Here is a 12,284-nt window from a genome sequence, read left to right as displayed (position 1 = left end):
CTCTGAAGTTAAAGATTACGGCCTGCTCTCTAACTTTAAAATTAATTTAGATAAAACTTAAGCCCTAGCTCCCAACTTTACCTAAAGCTCAAAAATAGTTGCAAGGCATTTTTAAATTTAATTAGCACTCACAACATATTAAATATTTAAGGATCAAGCTAAACAAATGTCACGATAAATTATTTGCGGCCAACTTTCCCCCTCTAATAATCACCTTAAAGCATTATCTGTGCTCCTGGAATTCCCAATTCATATAGTGGGTTGGTAGAGTCACTGCAATAAAAATGATTATCCTCCCCAGAATGTATTCATTTCAAACCCTTCCAGTGCGGATCCCTTCCCTTGCTCTCAAAAACATGCAATCAAGTATCTCCCAGCTTGTCTAGTCTGGTAGACGGCCAAGTGTCCGCCTAAAAGTCCTTTATTAGCGGCCAAAAAAGAAGATTTTTAGTCACCGTAAAATCAATTTCTCTTGCTCCACTGGGGGACACTGCGACACATTGGGGTATAGTATTGGGTACGAGAGTTCAGGCACTAAAACTTTAAGGTTTTTACTCCCCTCCTCTACTACGCCCCTCCTCTCCTGGAGAACTCAGTTTTGACTAACCAAGTGTACTATAAGGAGAAGCCCTAAAAGGGCAAAGAATAGAGGCATAAACATTTACATAAACTATTTACAGAGCAAGGGAGGGAGCGCAGTGTCCCCAGTGAAGCAAGAGAAATTGATTTTACGGTGAGTAAAAATCTTCTTTTCTCTTTCCTACCACTGGGGGACACTGCGACACATTGGGGACATACCAAAGCTGCCCCTAAGGGAGGGAACGCTCTGGAACTGCTGCGCGTAATACTTTTCGGCCAAAACTCGCATCTGAGGATGCGAATGCTTGCAATCTGTAGAACTTAGCAAAGGTATGAACAGATGACAAAGTGGCCGCTTTGCAAAGCTGTTCAGCCGAAGCACCATGACGCGCCGCCCAAGAAGCACCAACCGCCCTACTAGAGTGCGCTCTCAACAAATAAGGAATAGACTTAGATGCTCAAACATATGCCAGACTGATGGTAGAAGTGATCCACCGCGCAATAGCCTGTTTAGACGCTGGCCAGCCGCGCTTTTTTGCATTGTACAAGACAAAGAGATCCTTTGTCTTGCGAACCGAAGCTGTACGGTCTACATAATACCGGAGAGCCCGAACTACATCCAGCAACTGTAAGTCATAATCCAAGGACTCAGATGACGTGGAAGGGGAAGGGGAAGGCGAACCAGGGCTTATCACTAGGGCGTGAAGCTCCTCTTCTGGCAACACCCCTACCTCTACTGCTCCCTCCTCTAGGGGCTGGAGGCTGGCTCCTGGGTGTACCACTCTGGGCTCGGGAGAAGGGGAGAAGGGGCGAAAGGAACGAAACCGAGCCTGCCGAGGTCTGCGGGAACCCATGGGGGGGAACATTACTTTTCCCCCAGGTTGCCGCCTCAATTACCTTCTCCAACTCTGCACCGAACAGAGTGACTCCATCAAAAGGCAAAACCTCTAACGACCTTTTGGACACTGCGTCCTTGGTCCACGAACGTAACCATAAGGAACGTCGTGATGCAATAATTAAACTGCCTATTCTGGCATTCACAGCTATTGCATCCATGGAGGCCTGACCCACATGATCCAAGCTCTCCTGAATATGCTGAGCTAGGGAGAGGAGGTCTGCCTGTGGAGTGTTATTTTGAATGGCCTCAATTAACTGCTCCGCTCACATCTGAACTGCTTTATTTGCCCAAGCAATGGACATCATGGGCCTAAACAAGCTACCCGAAGCTGTATAAGCAGAACGGAGAGCGTGGTTGCACTTTTTATCCGTAGGATCTCTCAAAGACACCGGCTCTTGTGTAGGAATGGCTGAGGATGAGGATAAACAGCAATAGGTTTGTCTACCCTAGGAGACGCCTCCCATTTAATTGAGTCTTCCGCTGGAAGAGGATAAAGACTCTTGAATCTAGCTGGCATCACAAACTGTTTCCCTGGTCTTACCCAGGCGTCCGTTACCATTTCCACCATCTGAGGAGAGGTAGGAATAGATGTCAACTGAGACTTAGATCTTTTAAAAATGGAAAAACCTGCAGGAGCTGAAGGCTCAGGCTCTGGAAACCCTAAGGTATGTCTAATACCTCGGATAAGGTTGTCCACATTACTGGCCGAAGCCATACTAAATGAGTCTTCCTCCAGGGCCTCCAGCTCTAAATCCCCTTCCTCATCCGAGGAATGATCAGAGGCTAGAGAACGCACCCGAATATCATCCCTTTTGCCCCGTGGGAGACTGCAAGCAGACGTTCATCACTCTGAGTTGCAGAACCCTGGGATGATGTGCCTGCACTGTCCATAGGGGTGCCCTGTGAGGCCTCTATACGTGCGGCCCGCTGCTCTGCTGAATGAGCTATGCTGTCTACCTGTATGTTCGCTGCAGTGTATTCACGTACCTCAGCGGCTTTCAACATCACATCGGTAAACCTTTCCATGGTAGCGGCAAAGGATTTCATCCAGAGCGGCTCTTCCATGACTGCCGGTGTCTGTACCGGGGCGGGACGCTCGAGTGCTGCGGTCTCGCATGCTGCACAAAGGGCATTTTTTATCATGCTGTCCAGATGGAAGCTTAGCTCTACATTTGGAAAAAATAAAATACATTACAGACACACCAGAGCAGGGGTGGGCAATTAATTTCTTTCGGGGGCCACATGGAAAATCAGATCTGTGTTCGAGGGCCGAACCAAATTTATAAAAGGCCATTATAAAGGGCCCATCATAAAATGCAGCAAATTATATATAAGAATCATTTACCTGTTCAGTGGGAGAAATCTAGTCTGTCTTGGGCTTGAACAAGTGCACTGAAATCTGGCGGAATATCTGAGGTGGCTATGCGAAGGACAGCTGAGAGGTGGTCATCAGTGATACAGGATCTGTGTCTGGATTTGTTGAACTTCATCACTGAGAATGTCTGTTCACATATGTAGGTAGATCCAAAGAGGACTAGAATTTTCAGAGCATGTCTCCTCATGTGTGGAAAGTTCTCCTCTTTGAGTGATGAGTAAAACTCAAGCAATGGGACAGACCTAAAGTGCGCTGCCAGAAGTGTGTCAGACTGCAAGTCAATGAGTTCCATCTGAACATCACTGGGTGCATTATCCACATTGCAGCTGAAGGGAGAAGAAACCATGTCCATTTCACTCTCAAGTCTTTTGAAGTCTTGAAATCGCAATGAAAACTCAGCATGCAGTGCTTCTAACATGGATGAGTACCTGTGGAGGTGATCAGCTGATGGTTTGGCTTCCTTCAGTGTTGGCATGTGAGTGAGAATATTGTCCCCCATTTGGTTTGATAGAAGCTGCAACTTTTTCATGAAAGCCTTCACTGCGCTGTACATTTCATGCATCCGGCATGATGTTGTCTGTAACGGTAATACTTACCTTTTTACTGTCTTCTTTCATACTCTTCTGTGCTCTCCTCCGCTGCGCTGCAGTGAATGCGGCAGGAGAGGTGTATGGACAGTGCGCACTTCCTCCCTACGCAGCAGCGCAGGGGATTACGCTGTATCCGGCCCCGGCATGATCTGATGCTCTGGAAGGGACGCGCATCGCCGACCAGCTCCGTATCCCTTCCAGAACCTGTGGCTGGCAGCAAAATTAATTAAATCTCCTGGGCAGACCCGGCGGGCCGAATTCGGAAGGCTGGCGGACCGTATGTGGCCCGTGGGCCGGAGTTTGCCCAGGTCTGCTCCAGAGGGTCCCTTGTCAGAGGTCCCTTTGTTAGACATTATTGCAATAAAAACTTTATAATATATATATATATATATATATATATATATATATACACACACACATACACACAATGTCACAGAATATATAACACCACTAATATGTCCAACACAAGACCCCAGACAGTATTACAAGACTTGTACACCAGATTTATATACCAGGGGACAAATTGTAATAATACTCTATTAACCTCTTTGCCAATAAAAACAGTTTGCCAGTGAATGTTCAATACACATTAGTGACAATCAAATGCAGGTATATTTTTAGTCAAAAACGATACCACACAGCAGAGAGGTACAGCAGAGGAGAGCAACTTTAGCCTGCAGCTCCCTGTCTGAGCCCAAAATGGCGCCTCCGCGCTGCAGGGACTGAAGATGGAGGCGGGAATCCTTCCGACAGATAGACAAAATGTCCTCTCCTCAGCGCTACTCCAATCAGCCTATACTAAAGTTATGGCTGTTGGAGACTAACACACAACACGCAGTTACATGCCCAGGCAGCGTGTGCGCTTTTCCCCTCCTCACATCAGCGCCGCTCTCTATAATAGAGCGAATCGCTTCACAGTCCCTGCTGCTCGTTGTCCCCGGGGAAGGGGGGGGGGGGGGGAGGGAGGAGGGGTGCTTGCCGGCCATTCCGTCGGCGGGGAGAGATGGATCCCCGCGCAACCTAATTATACAGTGCCCCAAGCTATATATCTCTATGGGCACCTGAAGCCCTAATGGCTGCCAAAAATACTAAATTATTTTTAAGCTTGTGTCTAGGGGATTGAACTGCCGGCAAGAAGGTGCAAGGAAGATATAGGGCACAGCCACTTCTTACCTTGTGCGGGGATCAGAGTGAAGGAAGTCCAGGACTGTTCACTCCCTCTGGGTCTTGGGATTGATCCCCGCGGGCACCCTGATAAGAAAAAAATAAAATAAAAGCATGTACAAATCTAACTAAACAGGGCATAGGCAGGAGCCTATACCCCAATGACCTGACTCCTAAGGCACTAAAAAAAACTGAGTTCTCCAGGAGAGGAGGGGCATAGTAGAGAAGGGGAGTAAAAACCATAAAGTTATAGTGCCAGAACTTCCATACCCACTACTATACCCCAATGTGTTGCAGTGTCCCCCAGTGGTAGGAAAGAGACATGGTGGCCTTGGTCTCCCCTGTCTCCATAAATATTATTTAACATCACATCTCACTCAAGCTATTTTGGCCCATGCATGCCCCCACTCTAGAATGTGGGTTAATACAGAGGCAGACCTTCTCCAGATGATATCTCCCAGTAATTTATTCTGGCTTGAAACAAAAGACCATGCCCCTCTTCATACTCTCCCCCCTACTTTACTTTTCTCACTTGAAATATGAAAATATTGTACACGTACCTTCAAACTCATAGATAATCCTAATCGAATGTCCCCTCTTTGGAACAACCCAACATTTCCACCTGGAACTAATCTTTAATCTTTTGCCCATTGGACTAAACTTATTATATTTCTACCTGATATCGTTCCAATGGGATACATTCAGACCTTCCCTGAGCTCTGCGATCGTCTTCACCTCCCACCTTCAGCTTTTTACCAGTATTTACAAATTCGTCACCTATTTAACAACCAGATAGACCCACAATCTTCTTGCCGTCCATCTCCTCTAGAGACTTTCTGTCTTCATAGATCATCCTCTAAAGGTCTGATATCTTTTTTATTTTTATTCTCTACTAATGAATAATAATCTACCTGATAAGGAGAACCATGAGGTGCGTTGCGAGGAAGACATGTCTGAGGTTCTAGAGCCTGAGGAGTGGAAGGAGATTCTGGTCCCCTCCAGGCTGAAAGCTATTTATCAGGCAGCCTCAGATCTCTGCTGGCGTAATTGTGGTCATCGGGGTACACTGTCCTATGTTTGGTGGAGCTGTCCTAAAATTATCCCTTTCTGGCAAGAAGTAGCTGACCTTATTAATAAAATAACCAGTCTAATGTTTCCGTTCTCTCTCTCTTATATTCTTCTCCCTCGTCTACCCCCTTTCTCACAGCCGCAAGATGTTTAATAGCGAGAAACTGGAAGCAAACTAAATGTCCTATTATCTCTGCGCTGATCAAAAATGTTTGGCAGATAAATAATTTAGAACATGACTAGCATATTGAATGACTGTCCTAACCAGTTCCTCTTGACATGGCATTTTTGGCGAGACTATTTTGCCTCTTCACAACACATTTCTTAATACATTGCATCTTCTAAAAATTTTGAGAACATGATTATCTTTATTGAATATCTCTCTATTTATCCCTACTTCTCCCTCTGATTTATGCACATACTAACAATTCCATCTCTCCCCCCTCTTTGTTTCCCCTTCTCTTCCCTCCCAGTCCCTCCCCTTCCCCTACCTAACACTGATCGTGCCACACAACAAATTTAGCTTAACCTGGACTATACCCATGGCTTCATTCTTGAATTACATATATTATAAGATTGTGATGTTACAGGCAGGTATAAATTATGTACTTATCTTAAAGCTTGGGACTTGTTCCCTTTTCTTTCTGTTCTCATACGTTGGAAAAACTTCAATAAAATGTATTGAAAACAAAAGGAGAAATCACCCCTAAGTAAGGGACTTACTTAGAATTTGTGCGTTTTAGCTTTTTTGGGGTGGCTCAGGCTCCATAACAGACTTTTCCACATACAGTACTCCTGAGGGTGCAGAGAACAATAAGCAGTTCTGATGTTTCCCCAAGCTGTTTTAAGGCTTAGGCCAGCCTAAGACCCCTGAACCGGTAGTGCACATGCACCAACCAGAGTAGAAGGCCCTACACCATTGTAGCAAATAGCATCCCTAGGGGTACCATCCCTGTCTTTGCTTGGACTCCCAAAAGTGCATTGGAACCTCCAGGAAAAATTTAAGAATACAATAGAGAAAAAGTATCAAACTACTACACTATACTTACACACTAGGTACCCAGCTGAGAGACAGGATAAATGCACCAGGGGAAGGAGGACTAACACTATATTCCTTTATCTCCCTTAAAATGGCTGCTATGGGGTTGATAAGGAAACAGTTTGGGGCTACAAAATTGTAATTATTATTATTACAAAGTTTTCTATATTCTCCATTGCTGAGTGACTGTGTAGCCTTTATTAGTTAGAGCCTGTCCAGCAATTGGCTATGCAAAAGTCATCAGGCAGCTGTAACGGACTTACCTTATCCCCGCCGCTCCGTCCGGAAGCCGCACTTCCGCATCCAGGACCACGTGACCGCACACGGAGTCACATGACCATATCTCAGAGGCGGGGATTTTGAATCCCCTTCAGCGTCTTTTTGTCTACTTTCAAGAAATATTTGATGAGCCAGGAAGGGTGTCCAATGCCGCTTCCGGCTTATTACGTCTCCGCCAGGGAAACCAGTCTGTGGGACAGTATGTGGTCCACTTTAGAACTATGGCCTCTGAACTTAGCTGGAACGATGAAGCCCTAGTAGCTACGTTCTGGCAGGGCCTTTCAGACCGAATCAAAGACGAGCTGGTATCTCAGGAACTCCCTACGTCTTTGGACGATGTTATCTCCCTCTGTGTCAAAGTTGACTTGCGTTTCAAGGAACGTAATTCTGAGAAGGAACAGTCTCGGCATAGTATGATTCGCTTGGCCCCCAACTTCCAAACCCCTGTTCTTCCTCCTGAAGAGCCCATGCAACTGGGGAGGACCCGCCTGTCAGCCGAAGAAAGGGAGAGGAGATTTCGGAACAAGTTGTGTTTATATTGTGGAGAGAGCGGCCATCTTCTGAGTTCTTGTTCTAAACGCTCGGGAAACGACAGGGCCTAACGAGTTCAGGAGCTGCATCGTTGGGCCTCTTTTCTCAGCGTCAGTCAGTTCCCAGTAATAATGATTGCCTTTCTATTCCCATTTCCCTTCAGTTAGGACAAAAAACTTTCCCGCAGTCTGCTCTTCTTGATTCCGGAGCCGCAGGAAATTTCATCTCTGCCGCGGTAGTTAAACAATTTGCTATTCCCACACAAGCTTTGGAACAATCCATCTCTCTAATGGCCATTGATGGGGAGAGAGTTCCTGAGGGGTCCATTCTGGTACGCACTATTCCCCTACTGCTTCAGATAGGAGCGCTTCATCGGGAGATTTCTTTCCTAGTAATTCAAAGATCTACCAACCCAGTCATCCTAGGACTTTCATGGCTTCGTCTTCACTCCCCCACCTTGGACTGAAAATCAGCTCACATATTGTCCTTGGGACAGTCCTGCTTCTCTCACTGCCTACAGAGAGTGGATCCTCCGAATAGCCCCAGACGTTCCCAAGAATTTCCTGTGACTCTTTTGCCTGAACCAAACCAAACCTTCTCTGATGTTTTTTGTCAACAAGAGGCCACTAGACTTCCCCCTCACAGAATCTGGGATTGTGGCATTGACCTGATACCTGGTAGACCCATTCCCAGGGGCCGTGTTTACCCCCTTTCCCTCCCGGAGTCTAAGGCTATGGAGGAGTACGTCCAAGAAAATCTAAAAAAGGGGCTTCATCCGCAAGTCTGCCTCCCCAGCTGGGGCTGGCTTCTTCGTAAAAAAGAAAGATGGGGGCCTCCTCCCTTGCATTGATTACAGAGGCTTGAATGCCATTACCGTTAAAAATCGGTATCCACTGCCACTGATTTCCGAATTATTTGACCGGATTAAAGGTGCCACCATCTTTTCCAAACTTGACCTCAGAGGAGCGTATAACCTCATACGCATTAAGGAGGGAGATGAATGGAAGACGGCGTTCAACACCCGAGATGGCCACTTCGAATACCTGGTCATGCCCTTCGGGTTATGCAATGCCCCGGCCATCTTTCAGGGCTTTATGAATGAGCTGTTTCAAGACCTCTTGTACCAATCCGTAGTCGTCTACCTGGACGACATTCTTATCTTTTCTCAAGATCTAGTATCCCATCGCACTCACGTATTGGAGGTTCTCTCTCGTATCCGAGAAAATCATCTATTTTGCAAATTGGAGAAATGCACCTTCGAGCAGAAACAGATTCCCTTCCTGGGATATATTATTTCTGGCACCGGTCTACAGATGGATCCCTCGAAATTGAAAGCCATACTGGACTGGCCCCAACCATCGGGTCTTAAGGCCACTCAACGCTTCCTAGGATTCTCCAACTATTATCGTCAATTTATCAAAGGGTACTCTTCTCTTGTGGCTCCCATCACAGCATTGACCCGTAAATCTGCTGATGCTAGTATTTGGTCCACTGAGGCTATCCAAGCCTTTATATTATTAAAGTCTCTTTTTTCATCTGCACCCATTCTTCAACAGCCGGATTGTTCACGTCCTTTTGTCCTGGAGGTAGATGCCTCTTCTGTTGGCACAGGAGCTGTACTATCACAGCGAAGCCCTTCTGGAAAACTTCATCCCTGCGGATTCTTTTCCCGTCGCTTTTTACCTGCTGAGAAGAATTATGGTATTGGCGACAAAGAGCTCCTGGTCATCAAGTTGGCTGTCTCTGAATGGAGACATCTACTAGAAGGAGCGCAATTTCCTATCACCATATATACCGACCATAAGAATTTGCTTTACTTATGCACTGCTCGATGTCTAAACCCTCGACAAGCAAGGTGGTCCTTATTCTTCTCACGTTTTGATTTCAACATCACTTTTCACTCGGGATCCAAGAATACGAAGGCAGATGCTTTATCTCGCTCTTTTGATCCAGCTGACATGGAATCCTCAGAAGATAATAAATTCATTGTAAATCCATGTCAAGTATTGGCAGCTACATTGAAAAAGGGTTGTCCCCCGAGCAAAACATTCATCTTGCCACATCTACGCACCCGGCTCCTTAACTGGGCTCATCACTCACTCTTCTCTGGGCATGCCAGCATTCGCAAGACCTGGGACTTATTGTCCCGAAGTTACTGGTGGCCTTCCTTGCTGGAAGATGTGAAAAGATTTGTCACTGCTTGTTCCAAATGTGCTCAACACAAGACCTCTATGATGAAGCCTTATGGATGCTTGCTCCCATTACCCATTCCTGATTACGTGGTCACAGATCTCCATGGATTTTATCACGGACCTTCCTCCTTCCAAATCCTGTACTGTGGTGCTTGTGGTCATGGATCGCTTCTCTAAAACAGCTCACTTTATTGCTCTTAAAGGCCTTCCTTCTTCCTCCTCCTTAGCCGATATTTTTATCAAAGAAATATTTCACCTCCATGGCTGTCCTCAACATATTGTCTCCGATAGAGGATCACAAATCATATCAAAATTTTGGCCGTCTTTTTTTTGCAATAAATCCGGGATTAAGCTTGACTTCTCTTCCGCATATCATCCCCAGTCCATTTGCTATTTCTGAGATTATTAATTCCGTAGCCTTTAGATTGAGTCTGCCTCCCTCTTTACGTATACCCAATGTCTTTCATGTCTCCTTGTTAAAACCGATGGTAACCAACAGATTCTCCACCTCATCCAGAACTCCGCCTCCTGTTGTGGATCGGAATCAAGTCGAATACGAGATTAAAACTATCCTAGATTCTCGTAAAGTTCAAGGTGCCATACAGTTCCTGGTGAATTGGAAGGGTTACGGCCCAGAGGAGCGCTCATGGGTAAGAGCCATTGATCTGCATGCTCTCCGTCTGCTTAAATCCTTCCATAAAAAATTTCCTTTGAAACCGTATTAGGTGTTCGGAGTCCACCTTTATGGCAGGGGGTACTGTAACGGACTTACTTTATCCCCAACGCTCCGTCCGGAAGCCGCACTTCCGCATCCAGGACCACGTGACCGCACCCGGAGGCGGTCACATGACCATATCTCAGAGGCGGGGATTTTGAATCCCCTTCAGCATAAAAACCTCACTCTGGCACTCGCTGAGTGTCAGAGCAACACTTACCTGTTCCTGGCTCCTGTTCTTCGTGGATTGCAGTGTCTTCCAGTTTCCAGTGTCTACCTGTGTGCTGATCTCTGCCTGTTTGACTTCTCTGGTTATCCTACCCCTGTGTACCGACCCGGCTTGCTGACCATTCTCCTATTCTTGTGACCTGTGTACGGAACCTGGCTTGTTGACTCCGAATTGCCTTCTGATTCTGCCTGACTCCATTCCTGTGTACCGAACCGGCTCATTGACTCCGCTACCTCCGCTTCACTCCACTGTACTACATCTTGGGGCGAACCTGGGGACCGCGACCTGCGACTCCTGGCAGCGAGGCCCACCCCGCCTTGCGGCGGTTCTTGGTGAACACCAGGGAGATCGTTAGACTCCGCACCTCAGGTAAGCCAGCGCTAATCAAGATTAGTAATATAGTATCCAGAATCTGTTACAGCGGCATGGCAAAAATATAGAAAAATATAGTAAAGACAATTAAAAAAAAAATTATATTAGTCTGATCTGGACACAATGTATAATTGAATTAATAAGGTGAAGGATTTAAAAGTAATGCATGGTTGTAAAAGTATTTCAGTTATCATGAATACATATGCTTAACAATAATAACTCCTGAAGTGCTCCTATATCTATAATAAAATATGATACAATTTGTCTGAAATAAAAATGAATTATGCACTTTTAAAAGAGCAAGTTTTAGCATGCAGCCGAGATTCGTACCTGTGCTTTGCGGTATTGTTTCACAGTTGTTCAATGTTACTGTGCCAAGAGTAGCAGCAGCCTTTTTGACATGCAGTGCATCTGTATTCTTTGCATAAGTCATAACAGGATCCTGGCTAGTACTGACCATAGTAGTTGTGCTTTTTAGTGCAACATTCTGCTTTTTAACAAGTCCTGAAATAAGCTGACGACTATTAAGTTTGCTGTTATTGCTCTCTGATCTTTCACCACTGTACAGCTTCTTCTTGTTATTAGAGATCTATGGTTAAAAAAATATTATTAAGGCATGTAATTTGTTTAAATGAATACACAATATATACACTTATGCAGCCTATATCTAACAAAAAAGGCAAAAGTAGTACATAGAAGTAAATAAAAACATAGCAAATGCAAAAATGTAATTAAAACCATATTTCAAATTTAAAGTATGCTCATAGTCAAAATACTGCACATTTGTATAGGGATAAATTAAATATATTTTGTTCACCTACCTGAACATTTACTTTCGTATAATCCCCTAAAGTCAGTAGAAATGAGAGATGACCAGTTGCAGTGGGATAAAATTACAACGATTCAGCTAATAAGGTTTCAGTAGCTCTCATAAGAGCACACCTCAGTTATTTAACAAAGATCGCAAGAAGGACTCATTTGCATAGGCTTAAATAAAAGGGTATTATAACGAAAAGAGGGGTTGATTTCATTATAACCAGCCTGCACCTCATTTCTCCCAAAATATGTACTATAACAACATGTACTTTCCTAGCCTTTCAGTGTTCTCCAGATCGCAAGTGTAGTGTCCGATACATGGGGTTAACTTTACCCAGTGCTACAATGTGAAGTGAATATACACTTTCTTAAAGGTGGCCAGGTGGGTTATGGATAAGGATCAGGTGGGCTCTGGTTCCAGGACTCAAGTGTAGAGT

General features: G+C 45.2%; 1 protein-coding gene across 1 annotated transcript in view; it reads right to left on the bottom strand.

Moving 5' to 3' along the window:
• The window catches only part of YJU2 (YJU2 splicing factor homolog), a 114,117-nt gene that overhangs the window by 31,670 nt on the left and 70,163 nt on the right, over nucleotides 1-12,284 (bottom strand). Inside the window, exon 5 of the mRNA XM_075204798.1 lies at nucleotides 11,362-11,620. Coding sequence (XP_075060899.1) covers nucleotides 11,362-11,620 — 259 coding nt within the window. The remainder of the gene's footprint in view (nucleotides 1-11,361; nucleotides 11,621-12,284) is intronic.

The sequence above is a fragment of the Mixophyes fleayi genome, chromosome 1, assembly GCF_038048845.1.
Source record: "Mixophyes fleayi isolate aMixFle1 chromosome 1, aMixFle1.hap1, whole genome shotgun sequence".
Taxonomy (NCBI): domain Eukaryota; kingdom Metazoa; phylum Chordata; class Amphibia; order Anura; family Limnodynastidae; genus Mixophyes; species Mixophyes fleayi.
The sequence above is the reverse complement of the archived record's forward strand: the minus strand, read 5'-3'. Positions and strand labels throughout refer to the sequence as shown.